This window comes from Aplidium turbinatum, chromosome 13 (genome assembly GCF_918807975.1).
Source record: "Aplidium turbinatum chromosome 13, kaAplTurb1.1, whole genome shotgun sequence".
NCBI lineage: Eukaryota > Metazoa > Chordata > Ascidiacea > Aplousobranchia > Polyclinidae > Aplidium > Aplidium turbinatum.
Window position 1 is genome coordinate 19727610 of NC_137484.1, and position 20654 is coordinate 19748263.

At 39.0% G+C, this 20654-nt stretch overlaps 2 protein-coding genes across 2 annotated transcripts; both read right to left on the minus strand.

Moving 5' to 3' along the window:
- Positions 1-382: 382 nt before the first annotated feature.
- Positions 383-15619, minus strand: LOC145782384 (uncharacterized). Its single transcript, XM_082594166.1, has 18 exons — positions 15512-15619; positions 13842-14060; positions 13266-13436; positions 12812-12946; positions 12281-12460; positions 11598-11728; positions 10629-10788; positions 9810-9914; positions 9031-9170; positions 8621-8837; positions 8203-8336; positions 7262-7449; positions 6243-6608; positions 5677-5810; positions 5058-5163; positions 3319-4869; positions 2755-2921; positions 383-2306 (listed from the first exon to the last, which is right to left on the minus strand). The coding sequence occupies exons 1-18, from the start codon at positions 15617-15619 to the stop codon at positions 2025-2027; spliced, it is 4494 nt and encodes a 1497-aa protein (XP_082450292.1). The 3' UTR covers positions 383-2024.
- Positions 15620-15716: 97 nt separating this feature from the next.
- LOC145782265 (dynein axonemal light chain 4-like) lies at positions 15717-16702 on the minus strand. The gene has a single exon (XM_082594049.1). The coding sequence runs from the start codon at positions 16658-16660 to the stop codon at positions 16343-16345; it is 318 nt and encodes a 105-aa protein (XP_082450175.1). The 5' UTR covers positions 16661-16702; the 3' UTR covers positions 15717-16342.
- Positions 16703-20654: the final 3952 nt, after the last annotated feature.

The window sequence follows — 20654 nt, forward strand, 5'->3', positions numbered from 1 at the left end:
AATCCACAAAACATTAGGCTAATGAGCGAAGAATGAAAACCACTTAGATGCGTCGTTTTGGACGGCTTTGGTCAGAGGTGATCTGGAACCGTATTTTTAACGTTGTCGTGTGAGCCTCTGGGGCCGAGAGTTTATCCTTTTACCACTCCAGATTCACGATGTATTTTATGAATCGACTTAGATCTGTGATGATGTCTTTAACATGTTGGGAGCCAACATTGTAATACGGTATAGCCTATAAATTTTGATACTTTTTTTTTATAAAATCAACGCTATCAGAAACATTAAAATTTTTCACGGATCACTGCTTGACCGCCAACGGAACAGGTTTTCTTTTGAAACGCAGTTTCAGCTACGTAATGACAAACTTTGAATGTAGACTTGAGAGTTGATTGTATTTGGTTCACCCAAGCAAACAACTTTGATGAGTTAATCAGATTAGTGAATAAACATTGACCAAATGAAAAGTCATCTGAGATACCGTAATGTCATAAACAAATGCAACAGTGGAACTTGCACAGAAAAGCACCAGGAATGCGTCGCAGCTCCAATGATGTGCAAAGCCAACTTGTAAAACGCGTGACGACAAAACAAGGTTTGTTGGAATAAATTTTGATTCAAAATACGGCGTGAAAAATTTACTGCTATGAGATTTACTTACAAAATAATGTACCGGTACGAAAAATAATTCACGTTTTCACGTCGCTTAATTGAAAACTACAAATCAGTTCATTTTGCCCAAAAAAGCACCAAAGAACGGATACAAAGAATTTTGGAATAATAAAGCGAAAGGCAGCATCTTTGCAATGTGGCAATCAGACAGCAAAAGTTGACATTTTACATCCTTTCAACGTCTGGCCCAGTAGTGACAACTTTTGCTGACTGGACAACCTCAAAGAAAACCTACCTCGACAGTAAAATCTGTCATTTTTACATTGAATCTATGTAAAAATGACAGATGTTGCTATCTGGGTAGTCACAGTAACTGTTGGCACCGGACGAACAAAACTAAAAACAGATTGTTAACCATAAGTGCTTCCATCAAGTACCTTTGAATATAAGGTTGTAGTTTTTCAAGCTGCTGCCCTGGAATGGCTTGGTTGGAATGAATCGTGAGAAAGTGAATCACGTGACTATGACGTCAATTCACCTCAAGCAATACAGGCAAGAAAATAGACCAATAAATATAAAGTAGAATGGCGACTAGAAAGAAACAAAAAACATTATTCTAGGCATTGGAAAGAAAATGCTGTGTTCATGTTTGATAAATAGAAAACAAGCAACAAAACTTTCACTTGAAAAAAAGGTCCTTAAAAGCATAGGAAGGCCACGTCGAGTTCACTGAACCAAGAAATCCATGAGAACAAATTACGAATAACACGATATATCTTCCCATAGCAAAATAAGGCGGAGAGGCGATGCAAAGGCTGCCATAGCACTAAAGGCATTACGCCGGTTGCGAAATCACTTCCTTTTTTCAAGCGGTTTCAAACACAAGATATAATTTTGAATACCGTGATAACGCGATTGTCACTAATGTCATGTTAAGGCCTGGTCAAAGCTCATATAACGCCCTCGGGTAAGGGGTAAGAACCACCACATGGGTTGGTAACAGCGTCATGTGAAGTGTAGAAATGCGAGGAAACTGTGTCACAAGATATCTGAACGAGGTTCGCAGTTACTCCAGTTCGCGCAACTTTGATTTATAAATAACTTGCAACAGACTGACCAGAATTGCAAAATAGCATGAATCGATGGCAACTTATAATCCTACTGAAATAAAAGAGGGTTTATGCAGGCCTGCAACCAGTTCAACAACCCCAGGCAGCAAATCAGTCGTTTTTTATTTGACGTTTACAGACGTTGAATCAATGTGAAAAACGACTGATTTGTTGTCTGAGATGTTTTTTCATTTAAAGATTAGTATCGCGTTGGATTTAAATCTTGTTGCGAGCATACCTGGCAATACAAAAGTGCAAACATAACACACAAACAAGTATACCGCTTGGCAACTTCTCGGACCATCAAGCAATGTCAGGTTGCGTTGTTAAAACGTTGCTGTGATCGGTTTGCGCGTTGACGAGACCAACCAACCGATCGGAATATTCCCGGAGCAGAGAATATACCGGAGAGTCATTGCTAACGTTATCCAAGGATACGGATCGTGTGGATAACTGAGATGCTTCCGGATGGACGGAATTTGTAATCTTTAATCCGCTAATCCGGCTGTGAATCGTTTGTAACGAGCGGAGAAGTTTATTGAAGCCAGAGTGGTTTCCGTTGGTTACATCTTCGTCAGAAAGAGCCTGAAAATCATACCGGATCATTAATTACTTTATCAAACAATGTAGTCTAACCAAACGCTTTTCCAGTTTGTTTTTGAAATTCAAACGAGGTTAATAAGATTTGCATGAGAGCAGAGTAGCAATGTAGGGTGCTTTATTTTCCTTTCATTTGCGCTACTGAAATATGGTGAGTGGTGACCGTTTCAGATCAGATTTTACCAAGGACGCCCTTCCTAAATTCGGTATAAAGGAAGTGGTGATGAGAGGGTTCGGTGACCCCATATTTTAGAACTTAGGGGTTATAGTCACCATTTTACAATGGCACAAGTTGAATTTCTAAAGTGAAAGGAAATGATGAACCGTTGGACTCAGTCTGGTGACGTTTACACAACTTAACAAAACTGCCACTGTCCACAACATAAGGTCTATAATATTCGAGACACAAGACCATTGCTGAAGACTTTCTTACCTTTTGCTTGTGATAAACGGCTTCTGCTCGGTTGAAGGTGGCCATCAATGCTTCACCGGCTTTCTGGCACTCCATCTGGTTCTCAAGCCACGAATTGTCGTCGGCGTGTGAATTAAAATGGTTTCCGTTCTCTAAGGGTGGCTCATTATACGGCTTATCCTCCGAATCTGCAACAGTCAATAATGGAACTTACTTCGCAATGAGAAATGAATGCAAATCGTACCGCCAGGGCCGTTGAGAGACTAATTTGGGCCCGATGCCAATGGAAAGCCCACACTCTCCAAACAAGGCACTTCCAGGAAAAAAATCTGTGTCTCTAAAGAATATGTGGTATTTTCTTTGAGCTTGTCTTTCCTGGAAAGATTACGGGCCCATAAAATTATCTAAGGTCCAAAAGCACCCCCTGTTAATGCTGTGTACCGGGTCATGAGATATAAATGCTACCGAGAGACCCGACACATCACAGGATAAACGTGAATCGTTTCTGCTAAAAGTACTTAAAGATTTAAAGTGTTCAAAGGTTTGGTGAGAAATCCAACACAAACTTGGAATGAGAATACATACCATCATGTATTTTGCCGTTATAACTCTCGTGAAAGCAGTCTCGCGTCCATGGGAGGTTGTTCTCAGGCGTCTCAGCGTTGGGGTCAGCTATGCGACTCTTCCTCCTCGGTGGCAACGACTTGGAGGAGTCAGTCGGATGAACGCGAGAGTTCCGCTTCTTGGCCAAGCTTGCAAGTAACTCTGCAAACGCGGGAGGCATGGATGGAGAGCGCTCGGCTTCCTTGTCGTCTACTGACGGCCGCGGTGTGGCCTGAAAAATGTTTTTGTTGCTTGAGGGATCCTGATTTGTCATGCTCAGTCTTGTGGAAGAATCTGATGAGTTGTTTACTGCATTTGTGTTTGTACAGTCTGTATCTGTTTTCATATCGTCATCCTGATGCATACTTTGTGGAAACGGCTCAACACTAGTAGCTTCTCTTGAGTTTGCTTTCTTATTTACCTCATCAGTCAGACGCAAATCAATTAATTCATCTCTGCAAGCAAAGTTTTCTTCATTGTGGATACGGCGAACAGAGCTTGAATCAGATTCACTGTTCTGATCAGAAACTTCATCAGTTGAGACAAGAATAGTGTCCACGAGATTTCTTGCTGCTTCATCTAAGGACTTCTTTTCAATCTCTGCGGTTCGGGATTCGTTTGACTTGATGTCAGGAGTGCTAGGATGCGAGACGGGAATGGTTTGAGAAGACTGAGGTGCTGTTGGATGGTTTATGGGATCAGTATGTTGAACATTTCTTCCTCCCATACCAACAGTGCTGACATCAGCACTTTCTTTCACAAATGTGACGTCGTTGAGTGGGAGACAATCTTGTTTGTGCTCACTGTGTTGGGGTTGATCGCTTTGCAAATATACCACTCTCCTAATGTCGATGTCTTCGTCAGAACAGATCGTAGAAGTTGACGGGTCAACAAGGTCTGTTGGGATTGAATTGGTAAGTTGTCTTTCAGCCGCAGCAGGCAGCCGATCAACGGCGTACGTTTTATTCAACTCATCCTTGCGATCCATTTTAGCCTCGGTCGTTTCTGCCCGAACTGACTGACAATTTGTTGTAATTTCTTCGGCATCCTTCGAGTTATCTTGCAAGGAGAAAGAGTCGAAGTCTTCACTTTTAAGCTTATCGCCGGGCCCATTAGATCCGTGGGATATTTTTGACATTCTTTCAATTTCATCGACACTGGAGACGACCTCATTAGCGTCGGTGATGACGTCATCCGTGCTGAGAACGACGTCGTCAGCGTCGGGAGTGGCGTCATCAGCACTGGGAATGATGTCATTGTCTTGCGTGATTTCCAATATTGGAGATTCCCGGCCCTCTGACCCCACTCTGTCAGTCGAATCATCGTCACGCGCAACATCGCTTTCGATGACGACGTTCTGCTCGGGTTCTTGTGCGGTCACAGACTCGCTCGTTTGCACAGCGCCCGAAGACAATGGTGGTGACTCATTGCCGTCGCAGATGGGGATCGATCCATGAACATTCGGTTTGGAATCGTCATCTGAATCATAAACCGCTGTGGCGTCTGGTGATTTGTCGTTGGCATTGTCGGCAGCTGTGGAATATTGAGACAAAGAATAAGCAATGCAACTTTACCAAGTATTGTTTACAATAGGGTTTCGCAGAAGTTTGGCTCACATAAAACAACTCCCCAGAAAGAAAAATCCGTCATTTTCACATTGAATCAACGTCGCTATTGTAATGCCTAATTTACAAAATACACACGCTTTCGTAAAAAGTCACCTCGTCGAAAATCCTTTTTCTCGCTTATTTGCAAATCTCCTTCCAGTGAGCACTTCGACGAGCAGCCATCGGAACGCTGGGAAAGATTCCCAATTTCCTCACAAACCTAAAGAAGCAACAGATATCTCTGTTACAAGCAAATCAAGCATCCTTAAGAGATAGCTAACGGAGAATGGTAAACTATTAGATGCTCCTGTCACTGCTATACGCACGATAAGGTTACGAAACGCTGTTCAAGCTTCACGGCTGTTAATGTTTCATCGTCTTTGCCACACCGCTTGGTTAGTAAACAGATGTTGATAGTGTATGGCTAGGTTAGGTTTCGCTGTCCTATGGTACTGTAGTTTTACTAGTTTGTAGCGGATGTTTGCTACACAGCAGAACTCGCATACAACAGACAGATCAGGACCAGCGATGAGAGATCCTTTATTCACGATGTATTTTGCGCTGCTTTTTTCTCGAATAGCTTCGAGCGTTATCCGATATTTACAGTTTTCCACGATATGCGAGTTCAACTGTAATTAAGAGAGCAGGATTGACTACTGACCAAAACGTTGCATTTACTAGCAACGGTATCCTAAGTTTGCACCACAACAGTAACGCAGTTTAGTCTTCACACCTTTTCTAACTCAACCACATTCCCCCACTTTCCAAGGGCGGGTTTGGAAACATGCTTCATCACAGGCTCGGTTTCGTTGTGGAGGTTTCTGGTAACCCATGTTGGAAGATTGGTGGCAAATGGATCTGTTGGCGCTGGGAAAAAAAGATGATGTTTTTGGTGTTTTAAAAGTCATTATTTCTGCATAAAATAATAAACTCTGTCCTTCCGTTACAGCAACAGCACATCTCCACTTTCTAGAAATTAGGTCCCATGATAGAATCTTCTTATGCACATACTCGATGCTTAAGATTAAAACACGCTTGTGAATGTTTTAAAAAACAAGCCTTTCGAAAAAATATATATTCCGGACTGAAATTATTTATGTCTGCTCACCCAGAAACTGGTCCTTTTTATCGTATCCAAACTATGCCCGGTGATTGAAACTTTACCTTAAGTGGACTGAAATATAAGGAAACCAGCCTAGCTAATACACTGAAAAAGTTTCAAAAATTAGGGTACAAGCGATTAAACCTAAAATCCATAAAGATAATACTATATGAAAATGCATGAATGTAACAACTTACCAGATGCCACAGGGGGTGGAAGCTCTGGTTCTTCATCACACGGGGAAGATAAGATTGGTGTTGAATCTCCATTCAATGGCCTAGGACTATTACAGTGACTTTCAGGTTCGACAAGTAAGCTATGCTGGGAAGGTTCGGAGAAATAAGCCGTCCTGTCCAGCTCAGGGCTGCCAGGCGTTGAGACGGCAGACGTGGGCTGCTGGTTGGTGATGGTGTGCAGGTTTCTTACGTCATCAATCGTTCGGTGTTTCAAGGTCCACACGAAGACGCAACTATCGGCCGAAGCAGAGAGCAGATGGTTCTCGCCGCCAAACGCGAGAGCAGTGGCAATCTCCGAATGTCCACTCAACACGCAAAGACACTCGGCTGAAAAGCAAGAAGTTCTCATTGGGTGTTGATTTTTTTGCTATTATTTTTCGGGAAGTTCTTGAGGAATTTCTTAATCGATTGACATGACCAAGATAACTGTTTTGATGAATAATTCATGCACATAGTTGATATCAGCACATCCACACTTCTCAACTCAAAAGTTCTTGCATGACAATAAATAAGGAATTTCATTCAAGCACTTGGTGAAAAATTTTTAGATTTAAAGAACAAATTTTCTGACGTTGAACTTTTAATGACATGTCAAAAGAAAATCCATCGTTAAAAACGATACTTTTCCGACAGACCCCAAAATGAAAAGCAGTAAAAAATCGGTATAACTTTTGTATATGAAACAGTAGAATTCAGCTATTGTGGCATTGGTATGTTGCAAAATCCCGTTTTTAAACCAAAGGTAGAATTTTAAACTAATTATAGAATTTTGAAGTTCCTTTCAGATGTAATTAAGTAATTAAACGAGCATTAAAAGCAAACTTGTAGCGAATGCAATACTATCAGTTCCAAAATGAAGTAAAACTCCCCAGACAACAAAATCTATAATTTTTACATTGATTCAACGTCTGCGTCTGCATGGAATCAATGTAAAAATGAGAGATTTTGTTGTCTGGGAGTCTACATGAAATCAGACTCACTTGATACAAAGCTCTGCACATAGATCTGCTTGTCAGCACAAGATGTAGCGAGGATTGTTTTATGGCCGTTCACAGCGACCCGGATGATCGCAGTCATCGAGTCATTCGCTTTGAAGCTTCGTTTCAACTTCCCCGCCATGACGTCATACTCGCTCAAGTTGCTACCACAGGCCACTAGCACGGAATCGCTAAGAATGGAAAAATAACCAACATTTTGCATTGAATCAATGTCTGTCATGTTTTCGACCAAACTGAAGCTGCGACACTAAAAAGCTTTTTTTGGAAACAACCCAGACAGCAAAATCCATCATTTTTACGTTGGTTCAACGTCTGCAGATGTTGAATCAACGTAAAAATGACGGATTCTGCTGTAGTCTGGGAATAGGTTTAACGTGTCTTTAAGCAAAACTGTTGCGTGTACAATGAAAAAGCAAGTCAGATGACTGCAACAGCGCGTTCTGTTCTTCTCAAGATGTTGCATCAACGTGGAATAGCCATTAGCGTTCTAAAAAGGCAGCACTCAATGCTCATGAACCAAATCCGTCATTTTTACATTGATTCAACGTCTGTAGACGTTGAATTAATGTAAAAATGACGCATTTTGCTGACTGGGAACCGATTGTGATGGCAGGTGAATTGATCTGTCCAACCGAATTCATTGTGCTCAAACACCGTGACAAAATATTGCAACACGAAGTGTAATTACAGGTCTGCAAGCGGACATTTGTGTACATCAGCAATACTGTGATTATTGCCTAGGTCTGTAGCCCGAAGTGCAGTAGTATAATAATTTTCAAAATAAACATAAACAATGAAGTCGAGTTTGCTTTCGCGACAACTGAAACATATTCCAAATATCTCTGACTATTTGTATCAACAGAAACGATTGCAAACGAAGTAATGTCTAAAAGTATGGCGGAGTCTACTACCGATGTACTCACTCTAGCACGGCCATATCGGTCATCGAGTGCTTCTCAACAAAATGTTGTTCCCTTGTTATTTCGGTCTTTCCACTGTTGTTAGCAACCGCGCAAAAGTACAAGGACTTATCGGAGCCGCAAGTCACCAAACGGAACTGGAAAATAACAAGGTTTTGATTTTATAATGAAATAGCACCTCATAACCGAATTAACATGAACAAGTGGTTTTTAATAAACGAAAATACTGATATATTCAGCTTGCAAAACATAAGAAACCCATCCAAATCTAGATGTTTGGAAATGCAATTTCTACAGGTAAATTTTCTATTTATAGTAATTAGGTAAATTTATATGACATGGCTTAGGTTTTGCATGATCTTACGGTAAGAATATAAATATTACAACCACAATGCTCAACGTCTAAGCATCATCTCCGTACATCGGTTTCATGATGTGCAAACTTGACAGAGGTGACTGCGGCAGAATGGTCAGCAATGGTGTGGGTTGGATTGTAAGAGCCATCAAAGGTATGGACGCATCTATCCCTGCTAGCTGACGCCAACATGTCGCCTGTGTTCGAGTAGTCCATGCATAGGATGTCGCCTTCGTGCACAGGAATGAAGGCGAGCTTTTCACAAGTTTCTAAATCGTAAACACTGGAACGGAAAAAATACTATTAAAAAAATCAATTTTTGCACCACTTGAAAACTGCGAGGTATAGCAGCCATTACTAAAAAATTTAGGGGAAAAAGTAATATAACTTGAGGAAAAAATGACAAAAATCAACATCAGTTTCCACTTGCAAAAGTTTCACTAATTTGTATCAGCTGCAACTTGAAGTAAACTTACTGTATGTTGCCCGTTCTGTCGCCAATGGCCAAGTGCTTCGCGTCATAACGCACACATAACGAACGGGCTTCGTATTTGGAAGCAACGTCTTCAATGGCTCCATCTAAGGCTTGGTCAAGTTTGAAAACTTTAATGAGTTTCTGTGAAAGCATTAACGTTTTAAGATTGAAAGTAATGGGCTTTTCAAAGTGTACTTTGTGTCACTGACATTGTGAATCTTGTAAAGAGATTAGAGGTGTAAAGAAAATATAGTTCGGTGTAGTGGAAACAATCCACTCACAATTAAACAAGAGTCTTCGCTTTGACAAACATAAGCTATGGCGATCTTGTACCACATCAGGAGCATGACTATCAACCATAGAAGATGTCTAGCTCACAGTCACAGCCAAGCAAGTAGGATTAATAAATGGATTTGGTTTTTAATCAAGGAATATCAGCAGGAAGTCAATTAAAAAGAAGTCAACCTTAAACAGTGAACAAAAATTATTTACTTTGGCTGACCTAATTTTCATTCCATAATAAAGTCAATTTTCATTAAAAAGTCATTCAGATCTACTGTACCATATGCTCAAAAACAATGGCAAAAAGGATTTTAGAATAATTCTTTTGGTCAACTGCTAATATTGGCATTCGTCTTCACGCTCTTACACCACAGCTACATAAGCCACGAGACTTCAACCTCAATGGAGCTCTTTTTATGATATTGAATCACAATAAATCAATTGTGAATGACTTGAAATTAATTAAACAGTGGGAGGTTTAATCCAAATCTCACGCACACATCTATGATCTTGAACATTCCAAGCTCTGGTCGTGCCGTCGCTCGAACAGGTGAGGAAACAGTTCTTGAGAATGGAAGTGCTATCAGTTGTTGGCGGCATCACCTATACAAGGCTTGTTCATAGTCAAATACATTCACAGCCAAAAAGACAGCGCTGACTAAGTGACTATTCAATCTATTGCATGCTGTGTTGGTTCTGTTAACATTCAGCTGGGGTAGCCGACTGGTAAAATTTGTCGTTGTGTAGCACGTATTTTAGCACCAAGAAATATTTAGTATTTATTGTTTTCACGAATTATACAAACTTTTCCCTAAAATATATACCGAAGTTCTTGAAGCAGATTTAATAAACTTCAAAAATCAATGAAAATCATAAATAAAGCTTGCTTTAACAAACCATCACAACACAATCAAAACGCCTTTTACAATTGGCAATATTTGCCAAATAAACATTCACATTAACTAATATGGTGGAACGGTAGCTTTGAACTGCAGGTTAGGAGATAGTCTAGTTGCGTGAAGGTAAATTCTAACCTCATGTTAATCATTAACAGAAAAGTATGGCATAGGTGGACAGTTTTGACAGCAAACAGTTTATCAAATAGCTACTAACAATGAAGCAAAACCTTTCTCAAAACCAAGTGTAATACAGCTCAACCTGTACTAGGTTCACTGCCTTCACTGGTGTGGTATAAAACTCAGCATTTGAAGAGTTGATGTATATCTATCAACCAAATATTTTGAATGAAATTGTTACATGTTTTCTTGTGATACGATGCAAATGTATCTGAAGCTTTTTGATGAACAAACCGCATACCTTGACATCCCAGACACACGAACTATGGAATTGAAACAAAGAATGAGTTTGTGGCGATGAAAATTGCATGACGTCGAAAATAAGTAGGGAATGATTGGAAAAGACGCAATGCATCCACATATTACGCACGTCGATGGTGATGGCGACTATTTCATAATCTCTGCAAAACATCGATTAATATTTCTACAACAAAATTTAAAAATAGCCAGTGCTACGTTTCGAGCAGGATAAAACATTTTAAAGCATTACGAACAATTGCTTAAAATTATCCTTCTGAACAATGCATTACAAAACATAAACACAGCTTTGCAAAGTTCTGGTATGAATTATAGCCATTCCCACGAGCGGTAGATGGCACACTTGAACCAATAGAAAAACAGAACGTTCAAAAATACTCTGCACAGAGACAAACAGCTCAGATTTGCTATCAAATTATAATGTTTTGTGCTTGGAACAGTGCCACGTATTTACTACAGCGATTTACGAAAACATAAGCTACTGAATGAAGTAAAGATTGTTATATACTGATGATATGAAATTAAGTCTAGGTCAATAGAACTCGCTCATCTTTATATGGATCCAACAACCGTTCGAGACAAGAAGCTTAAGGAAAACAATAGCAATGAGACACGGTTGATCGGTAAGCTCATAGTTAGTAAGTACACAATGTACTTTACTCCACTCACTTCACAATGGAGGCTATGACAGGTCACCCTTGAGCTTAATGTCCTAAGTTATCTTAATCACAATTGAAGCAAAGTTATACGTCAAGACAGAAACAACATAACTTTAGAGTCATGATTGAATAGATTTAATATAGTGTTTCTACAACTACATACCTTACTATTTTGTTTTCTCGATTGACAGTTAAGTTTTAAAGACAGCTAAAAACATTGCCATTAATCTTTGCCAAGAGGCATCTTCACGGTTCAAATTAAGCACAACCCACAAAGTAATCCACGTACTAACCTTACAAGCTTTGGAGGGAATATCTCTGTTATAAATTCGAGGGTGTTGGAGTGGAAGATGTGCACTGAACCGCTCGCACACCCGCAGAGTATCATCTCGTCAATGACACACATAGAACGGGCGGTACCACACTATGACGAAATATACAGGCTTGTTACTGGGAATAATCTCATAACGAATTATTTTACTTGAGACAAAATGCTTTAGAATGCACATTGTACATATGGTGAGGTTCATCTATGATTAAACAATCCGGAAAACAAAGGATTAAAACCTTAATAATACGATTCTTGTACTGCTGTATTTTTGAACATCATAATTCAAAATAATTAATTAAAACTAAAAAGATAATAATACATGCAGCAAGATGCAGTGTAATATGAAGTGGACCAGCAAACCGCTTTAGGGCAGTTCGTAAATTTAATCCAGTAGATTAACAAATTCACTAAACTCGAGAAAAAAAGTTTCATTACGGTTCTGATGAAACCTTCAATACTGATGAGTCTTACAATATCAATACACTTTTTACAGCAAAACAAGTCTCAGTGAAACCACACTAGTATGGTTTTATTGTAGAACTTTACTATAAACCGACATCGTGACTAGATGGTGCTGTCATTGAAGCTACAACAGCAAAGCAGAGATAATAATTCTAGTCAACTGTTGGTTCGTGCAGCGCATACCGATAGCTCGACATATTTTTCAACTGTTCTTTGTCCGTTGAATTGGCAAAGTATCCCGGATCGGGAAATTGCGAAGGTAAACTTGGAGTTACTTCCAATACCACACAACACGTCACAGAACACGTGATTACGCAGCGACTCGAGTATGGCTGAGCGGCCCTTCAAGGGGACTGTAGTTTTCTGTACAAAAATACTCGAAATGTGAAGGGGATATAGCCAACACGTTTCAAGAACTATCAAACTTTTGCGGGTCATAATGATAAACAACCACCATTGAAAATAGCGTTGGTACGAGCTACTGTCAATAAGCCATTGAAAGTATTGAGACGAATTTAAAGAGCCGTAGGGTTTTTCCAAAAATACAAGTGCATAATTTCTTTATGTGTAAGTTTTTCTGGCGTTTTACAAATTGTGTTTCAATTCAGTTGTTAAAAAATCTTTAAGTCATTGTAACAACTTTGTGATTACTACATGATGGATTACATACCAAAATAGCAAACTTAAACACCATTTAAACATTGTGGTACTCACATCTGCGGTGGAATTTTCTAAGTACCAAAACTTGACATGTCGGTTCCCGACCGTCACAAAGTAACTGCTGTCTTCAGAAAAAGCCACGTTCTTTATTTTGGTTGAAACTTTGTTGGATGCCGCTAGCTTGTCTTTCTGAAATTGTAATATGCCTTTGTAATAACATTTCAAAGACAACGTTTCAGTTTAACAACACACATCCAAGCACACTTCCTTATCTAAATACAACTTGTAAACAACAGAGCTATAAAAAGTGCGTTTTTGCACTCTGCAGTGTTTAGAAAAACATGGATTTTTTTGAGAATTTATAGAATGTTCAATGGATTCTTATTGAGGAATTCATACGTTTTTCATCAACCAAAATAAGCAACAGACAAAAAAATCACACTTCTACCGTAAAAACTATCATTGTGACAATCAAGAAACATTAATCAAACAGCAAGAAGCCACTTGCCTTCCAATCCCATACGTTGATGACATTGTCATGTTGGTAGCCAATCGAAATCACGTATTTTCCATTAGGAGAAAAAGCAACACACGAAATTCCAAACTTATGGCTCAAAAACGAAACAACCTGGCATCGGTCGGCGACGGAGAATATTCGAACACACGGTTGATGGCCAGCCTGCGTGGATTGATTACGCATGTTACGTAGCTGTGACGTGTTCGAATTCAGCTCAGGGCAACAGTCAAGAATGCGGTGGTTACGACTTCGTAGCGTCATAAACATTGCTGCTTTGCCAAACGATGTTGCAATTCCACAAACATGAAGTAAAATATGGTGCAATTGATGGAGAATAGTTCTGTTGCCGCAGGAAAGATTATGCACAAGCGATGTAGTCTTAGATCAGGAAGGTAAAAGCGACATAAAAATTCACAATGCAGATTTCGTTCAGTCGTAACGCTGTGTTTCGCCAGTTACACCATTAAAAGCACGAGAAGGATTAAACTATTAACTGGCTCATAAACCTTACGTCAAGTTAGACGTATTGATAGCCTGTAAATTATAACGCTCAGCTCATAAACCCACCTCTCCCGTTACTATAAAGTTGCCATCGTTTGAAAACTTCAGACAAGTCAAGTTTTTTTGACCCAGATTGAAAATATGCAACTGCTTCTCTTGTCTCGGATTGTGCAAGACAATCACACAGCCAGCAGGATAAGCCAACAAACCGCTGTTGGGGTCGCATGCAAACGCGCAATTGCTCTTGAGCGTGAAGCCAAGAACGTGTTTCAATTCTCCGCTGTACTGCAAAGCAAATACAAAAATACAAGTGTAAATGTAAGGTGTCACTTGTGTACACACTACAGATGCAGTAATTTCTAACGCTAAGAACATACTGTAAAGTTACATTGTAACAAGAAATTTTATAAAAGAAGTAAATTTAAATTTATAAAACAACCCAGAGCACAAAATAAAAACCTTTCGCTGTCTGGGCGTCTGCAGACGTTGAATCAATGTAAAAATTACGGATTTTGCTGTCTGGGCACATGAATTGCAAAAGGTAAACGCAGCCGGTGCACGGTCGTTGGGTCGACAGACATTTGGTCGACAGGACGTTTGGTCGACAGGACGTTAGGTCGACAGAACGATTCATTTTTGGGTTAGGGTTAGAGTCAGGGTTAGATTAGGGTTACGGTTAGTTAACTAACCCTAACCCTAAAATAAATCGTTCTGTCGACCTAACGTCCTGTCGACCAAACGTCCTGTCGACCAAATGTCTGTCGACCAAACGTCCTGTCGACCAAATGACCGGGTACCAACGCAGCCATAGTAAAACTTCTTTTATAAATTTCTTTCCATTGTGGTTCAAAAAGTAGAAATAGATGTGTCAATACATGGTGTATCATGGCCGGATCAATCAAATTTAGAAGACTCCATAGAAAGACTTCAAAAGCAGGCGAACATCTTGAAGCCGAACTAGTTGTATATTTTGTAATAAAGTTAGTTAGTCCCAAATTAAAAAAGATACACCATCCACAATCAACCATTTTGCTCAACCAGTTACTCATCACACAAAGAAGCGTGTTGGCCATTGTAGTTGAACAATGCGTTCAACTTTCGTTACAAAAGCTGCTTGTGATCAATTGAAACAAAGAAGGTCAGACATTGTGATATGGAATTTGTTGTGTGTACAGCGCAAGCAATTTCTTACGCGGAGTTATCTGAAGTAAATAGTTCAGTACTTTAAATCAAAAATGTTGTTGCATTTGCACACAAAAAGCCACATGACTTGACGTCTTCACAAAACAGAAGCTTTGAGATTGATTGCAGAACGTCAACGCAATGTTTGTCAAACAAGTTGAAAACTGAATAACTGCCCAGACAGCGAATCAATCGTTTTTTACATTGATTCAACGTCTACAGACGTTGACTAAAAAATGACTCATTTGCTGTCTGGTATGGTTTCCAGCGTCAAATATATAAACTTTAAATTTTAGAAGGAACACAAAATGCATTGATAACCTGATATTAGGGACATTAACATAATCCACAAATGTCAAGCACTCTTTCAAAAAGCAAATGCTTTTTGAAGTTAAAACTATAGGAAAAATACAAACAGGACCACTCATAAAACTTTATGGTATGCACTCACTAGAATACAGTTGTTTTAGCAATGCAGCAATGTTTGAGAAATGTTTTAGCAAAGGTTGTAATGTATCTACAACTCTACAGTCTACCCAACATGACATACATACCTGCTCAGAAAATAAAGCCTTGCTACGACGTCGATAATGATAAACGGAATTAGGCTTCTTTCTTCTTAAACTGGATTCACGACTGATTGCATTGCTTTTTTCAGACATCGTGCAAATCCTATAGGCAGATTATCATTTTCAAAGAAACTTAGCTTGAAACGGCTTTCAAGATTTTACAAAACTAAAAAAACTTACTGCACGGTACTCGAAGAACAAGCCAAAGAAATAGTTATCTAAAAATATATCAAAATTATCAAACCACAGTTGCAATACTGTTGAAAAGTGCAAAAGTATCCCAACAGATCACACCAATCCACTATGAAAACTGATTAAACATCACAGCTACAAGCCACAGTATAAAACAAGAAAAAAAAAACATTTTATGTTCTTCCGTACAGTAAAACACACAAAGGCAAACATGTAAACTTGTCCCAAATTTCAACAAGTCAAAATGAGAATTCAATAATACCAATAGGATTTTCAAAAATAAACATGTATTCTAAAGTTTCCACATATTGCAAATCCAACAAACACTAAGCATGGGACGGAGGTATGCACATATTTTAGTCTTTCAAAACAGTGATAGAAGCAATTACTTTTTGACCACAAAGGGTCACAACATGTTACTTGGTGTTGCAGTCAATTACAAACTGCAACTTGACACTTAAAATTTTAAATGAATAGCACCTTTTAAGATACGTAAAAGCGTAAAAATATCTAAAACAACTCAACAAAAATATGTCAAAACTATATCCGGTATAAATATCACACACATGTGACAATTGTATTACAACCATAGAAGAAAATAACAGATGTTTTAGCAAATGTTTTCTATGAACACTTCCATACAACAATGGCCATGTTTCCTCCAAAGAACATATAAAGGATGTTCTTTGTTTCATGTGTGATCTCAAAACCTAATCCCTCGCCAACCACAGCATGCCAAGATGCACCAAATTTTTTGTCCATATTTTCCTTGATCATTTTAGCAGCATTTTCATTGTTTGTGGCAAATTTTTCACAAGCTGTCACACACAATTCCATAGCTTCCACTCTCATTTCCTCAGGCATGTCAGTGTGGCGAATCAACGGGTAGCTGTGAAGTCTTCTGAAGTCATGAGCTTCTTCTTTCTTCACTTCAGTAGCCATTGTGAATTGCAAAGATATCTCTTAAAAGCTTACTTTCTACAATTTTTCTGAAACAAAGATACATTCTTTATAGACTAGCCTACTGAAACTCAGCCTTGCAAAAATTTGTTATCTTAACTTTTTTGCTGCTGTTAAATTAAAAATAATACAATTTTGGTAGAGAGGTGACTTTCTTTATAATACAATTTTATCTGGCTATGGTTAAATTAAAAATAAGCAACCAAGTTTTGAAATTAAGAAAGTTTGTTTGAAATAAAGTGACTAAAATAAGGAATCATCGAAATTTGGACAACTGTTTAAATATAAGCAACCAAGTTTTGAAATTAAGAAAGTTTGTTTGAAATAAAGTGACTAAAATAAGGAATCATCGAAACTTGGACAACTGTTTTAATATTAAAAAAAAAAAAAAACAGAATGAAAATATGTTAGTGTGGTAGCCTTGACATTCCACACCACTCGCCTCTAGGATAATTTTTGATAAGAATATTGATCTTCTGAATTGCACATAAAACTGAAACACTAATCTAAACATCTAGTAGCTTTCTCCCTCCAAAGTTTTTTTAAAAATAACCGATGCTTAAATAAATTTTATAAAATAGAAGGAAATGACTAGAGCAGTGATTAAGAGGTACAAACAGATCATTTGTCAGATAGTTGCAAAACAGCCATGTACAGCAGTAGAAACTGCCTAACTCATCATCTGAAAAAGTCATCGAGTAAGGTGGAACGTCGAGTTAAGCACCTCATGAATTTTAAACAAATTCTGTATATTTTTTACCTATTAGTATATGCTATCCATCTATGCAAGATAGAGTGAGTTTAGGATAAGCACAAGCTGTTTTCAAAAAAGAATATGTATCGTGTCTGAAAAGAGGAAAAAGGTTGTGTGAATTTTTAGTAACGGTTGGGTTATGTGAAGAAGTGGGCGTTCTTCCCGGCTATCAGCACAAGGCTGAGCACTCACTAGTACAGCGAGCAGTTGCGATTCGCTAACCATAACGGTGTAGCTTCCACGCTAGCCATTCAGACCATCCAATCAACAATATGTTTCTCTGCAGCTGATTTGTAGCAAGAATTGGGTTATGTCCATAGACGCCGGGTTTTGAAAATTGCCGGGGGGGCAAACTATTTAGCCGACCGATTGCTTACATTCAAAATGCTGATGTTTGTCAGCATTGATGTTTGTTTGCGTCTATATGCCATTGTATATCGCCAAGCTTTATAATGTAGGCTCACGCCTCGAAATTCACGGCAGACATGTCCGCCGTCACAGTATGTGATGTCCGCGGGAAGTACCATCTAGATCGGTCATATTTGTCCGCCGAGAAATAACACAGGAACTAGCGATACAAATCGTCATTGCATAGCATGAACAATTGTTGCGAATGCGATAATATATTTTCCAGCGCATTCTAGCGCGCATCTACAAAATGTGAATACTGTATCCCTTAGCTTCCATTCAAGGAGGAAAACTTTCGACTTTTACGTTGCTTCAACGATTGATGACAATGACATTGAAGCAGCGTAACAAAGGTGAATTCTTCGCTAAGAATCGATAGGAGTACAGGTACTTCTACACTAATCACGCGCAATTTAGTTCAAGTTTTACCTCACAATGTCTGGCTTTGATCTCCGAGTAATATTGATACGGCAAGGTTGGTTACTAAATTAGATTATACGAGTAGGCTATTACAGCAAGATGCAACAAAATTTGTTAAGTTTTGGTATTAAAGTAAGAAAGAAAAGGCCCAAGGAAAATCCACTTTCGCTCACATGACACGCAAAAATAAACCTAAAGAAAAAAATCTGTGAAAGTTTGCACAGCAGAAAATAGTACCATTGGTGTAAAAATTTTCCGACTCCTGCCCAGAGCATTGTGACGCAATAAGCCACACGAGCTCGTTCGGTGGAAGTTAATCAGTTATGTGATGTATTGACCAGCTACACGGCGCTTTGACTCTTCAAGCGCAAGTCGTTGGTCTGATGAAAGCCTTTCGGAGTGACTTTACTGATTTTTTAAAAAGCCTTCTAAAACCGTAGTTATAGACAGTTCTGAAATGGAGAAGAATTATTATCAAGATAAAGTGATTAAGCATGACGATCGACGGCTAAAACTGGTGTGTCCGCCGAGATAGCTGCTCAGACCGGACACGTTTGTCCGCCGTCAACAAAAACGAATTTCGAGGCCTGTAGGCTACTTCGAATTATATGCTGTGGTCACTTTGAACTTTAGCTCTTAATACGCGTAGATACTAAACTGAGTATCTATACAGCACCTCGTTATTGACACTCCCAAGAAAAAACAAAGCGAAGGAAATCAAGAAAAACGTTTTTCAATCGTTGTTACTATGCTTCAACGCGGAATGGCCCGTTTCGGTGAGTTCCCTATTCGGAGAGAGCCTTTTTTGGTGAGAGCCCTATTCGCTGATTTTTTTTTAAATTATCAGGTAGGCTACCGTAGCCTAATTATCATTGCCGTTTTAGGGTTAGGGGTTAGGGTCTTATTTCAACGTTTAGCGACGTTAAAACGATGTAAAAGCGGCAATCATAATTAGGCTACGGTACCCTATAATTTTTAAAAAATTTCAAAAAATCACCGAATAGCAAACTCTCCGAAAAAAGCTCTCACCGAATCGGACTCACCGAATAGTAGCAGACCCGCTTCAACGGCACCATGCTGGCGTTTATCAGCTACGGTACTTCTGTTTCTTTTGTTATCTTAGGAGCAGCGCTCTTGTTGCAACAAGTAGATCTTTTAATTGAGATCGATCCGCAATGAAGGTCAAACTAACGCAAATCTGAACTTAAAAACATTTGATTTAAGATTTTTTTTAAATAATTTGCGGGGGGGCAGCCACCCCGAGCTAAATTCACGGGGGGGCGCCGCCCCTCCGCCCCCCCGGAGTCGGCGCCTATGGTTATGTCTTCTTACTGAAAACAACAGCTCATTGGAGAAGTATGATGCCAAAGATGTGATAAGTGTGAGAAGCGAGATTTAATGTCTTGTTACGGTATCATACTTTTCTTGAAAAGTTAAACATTTTAGTTTAATAGACCTTCCTGACATTGTCGAAAATTGTAACTTGCTGCAACTGCAGTCCTCAAAATTAGCGGCGGCACACGGCAACTGCCGTGGTAAATGCTAGTACCGCAAACGTCATTATGGCCATTCTGCTACCGGTAAAGCAATAAAAATGCAGTCGCAAAATGAGCACTTAATTAAGACAAATAATGTTTCACATATCTTTCTGTATGTTATTTACTCGCAGCGGGATTTTATTCAGCAGAAACATTGCACCAAGACGTCAGCTCGGACTATTTTACTTGCTGTGAATATGCACGTGCGGCCCAGACATGTAACTTCTTCATTTTCATGCTAAATAAACGTATGACAATGTTGAATCGATGTAAAATTGGCAAACTTCTAAACAATTAATGACTAACCAAAAAATTATCACTCCTTAAAATTCCCGTTACAAACAAATAACAATCCTAATGAATACGCCACAATGCCCTTTGTACAGAGGTAAATGAAGTTTGCGTGGCTAACACTTATAAACTGACGCATATCCCACCCATTTCTTATTGAATGCTTGACATATGCGAGAAAGTTAAAGTATGGTAAAAGAGGAGACAGTAGAACATTGGAATTTTCCTGCTGTAGGTTACACAGTTAAGGAAGGAAAAGTTACCAATATCTTCTGTAAAGTATGCAAGGAATTTTACTGAAGAAATCTATCTGAACTAAACATCTTAAGAGGTAACGTTACGTTAAAAAACAAGTAGAGAACTGGATCGATAGAACTAAAGTGATGAAAAAAGCTAATGTGTGTGATCATTCAAGAACACGCGTCCATGAACGGGCACTTCTTCGTGTAAAAGAAAGAACCCTAGGAAATAACGACTTAACTTCAGCGGAAAGGGCAATGCTTTCTATTCTCACAAGTCAAACAAACATAGTTCAGCATGCTCAAACACTTAACCAAAAACAGCG

What these genes read in the sequence shown, in the direction of transcription:
- LOC145782384 (XM_082594166.1), bottom strand. Translation starts at nt 15,619, where the DNA reads ATGTCTGAAAAAAGCAATGCAATCAGTCGTGAATCCAGTTTAAGAAGA. An exon ending in TCCACCCCCTGTGGCATCTG is followed by an intron (nt 5,811 to 6,242) that starts GTAAGTTGTTAC and finishes TTTTTTTCCCAG; the next exon opens with CGCCAACAGATCCATTTGCC. An exon ending in ATGTGGTTGAGTTAGAAAAG is followed by an intron (nt 5,164 to 5,676) that starts GTGTGAAGACTA and finishes TTGCTTCTTTAG; the next exon opens with GTTTGTGAGGAAATTGGGAA.
- LOC145782265 (XM_082594049.1), bottom strand. Translation starts at nt 16,660, where the DNA reads ATGGCTACTGAAGTGAAGAAAGAAGAAGCTCATGACTTCAGAAGACTT.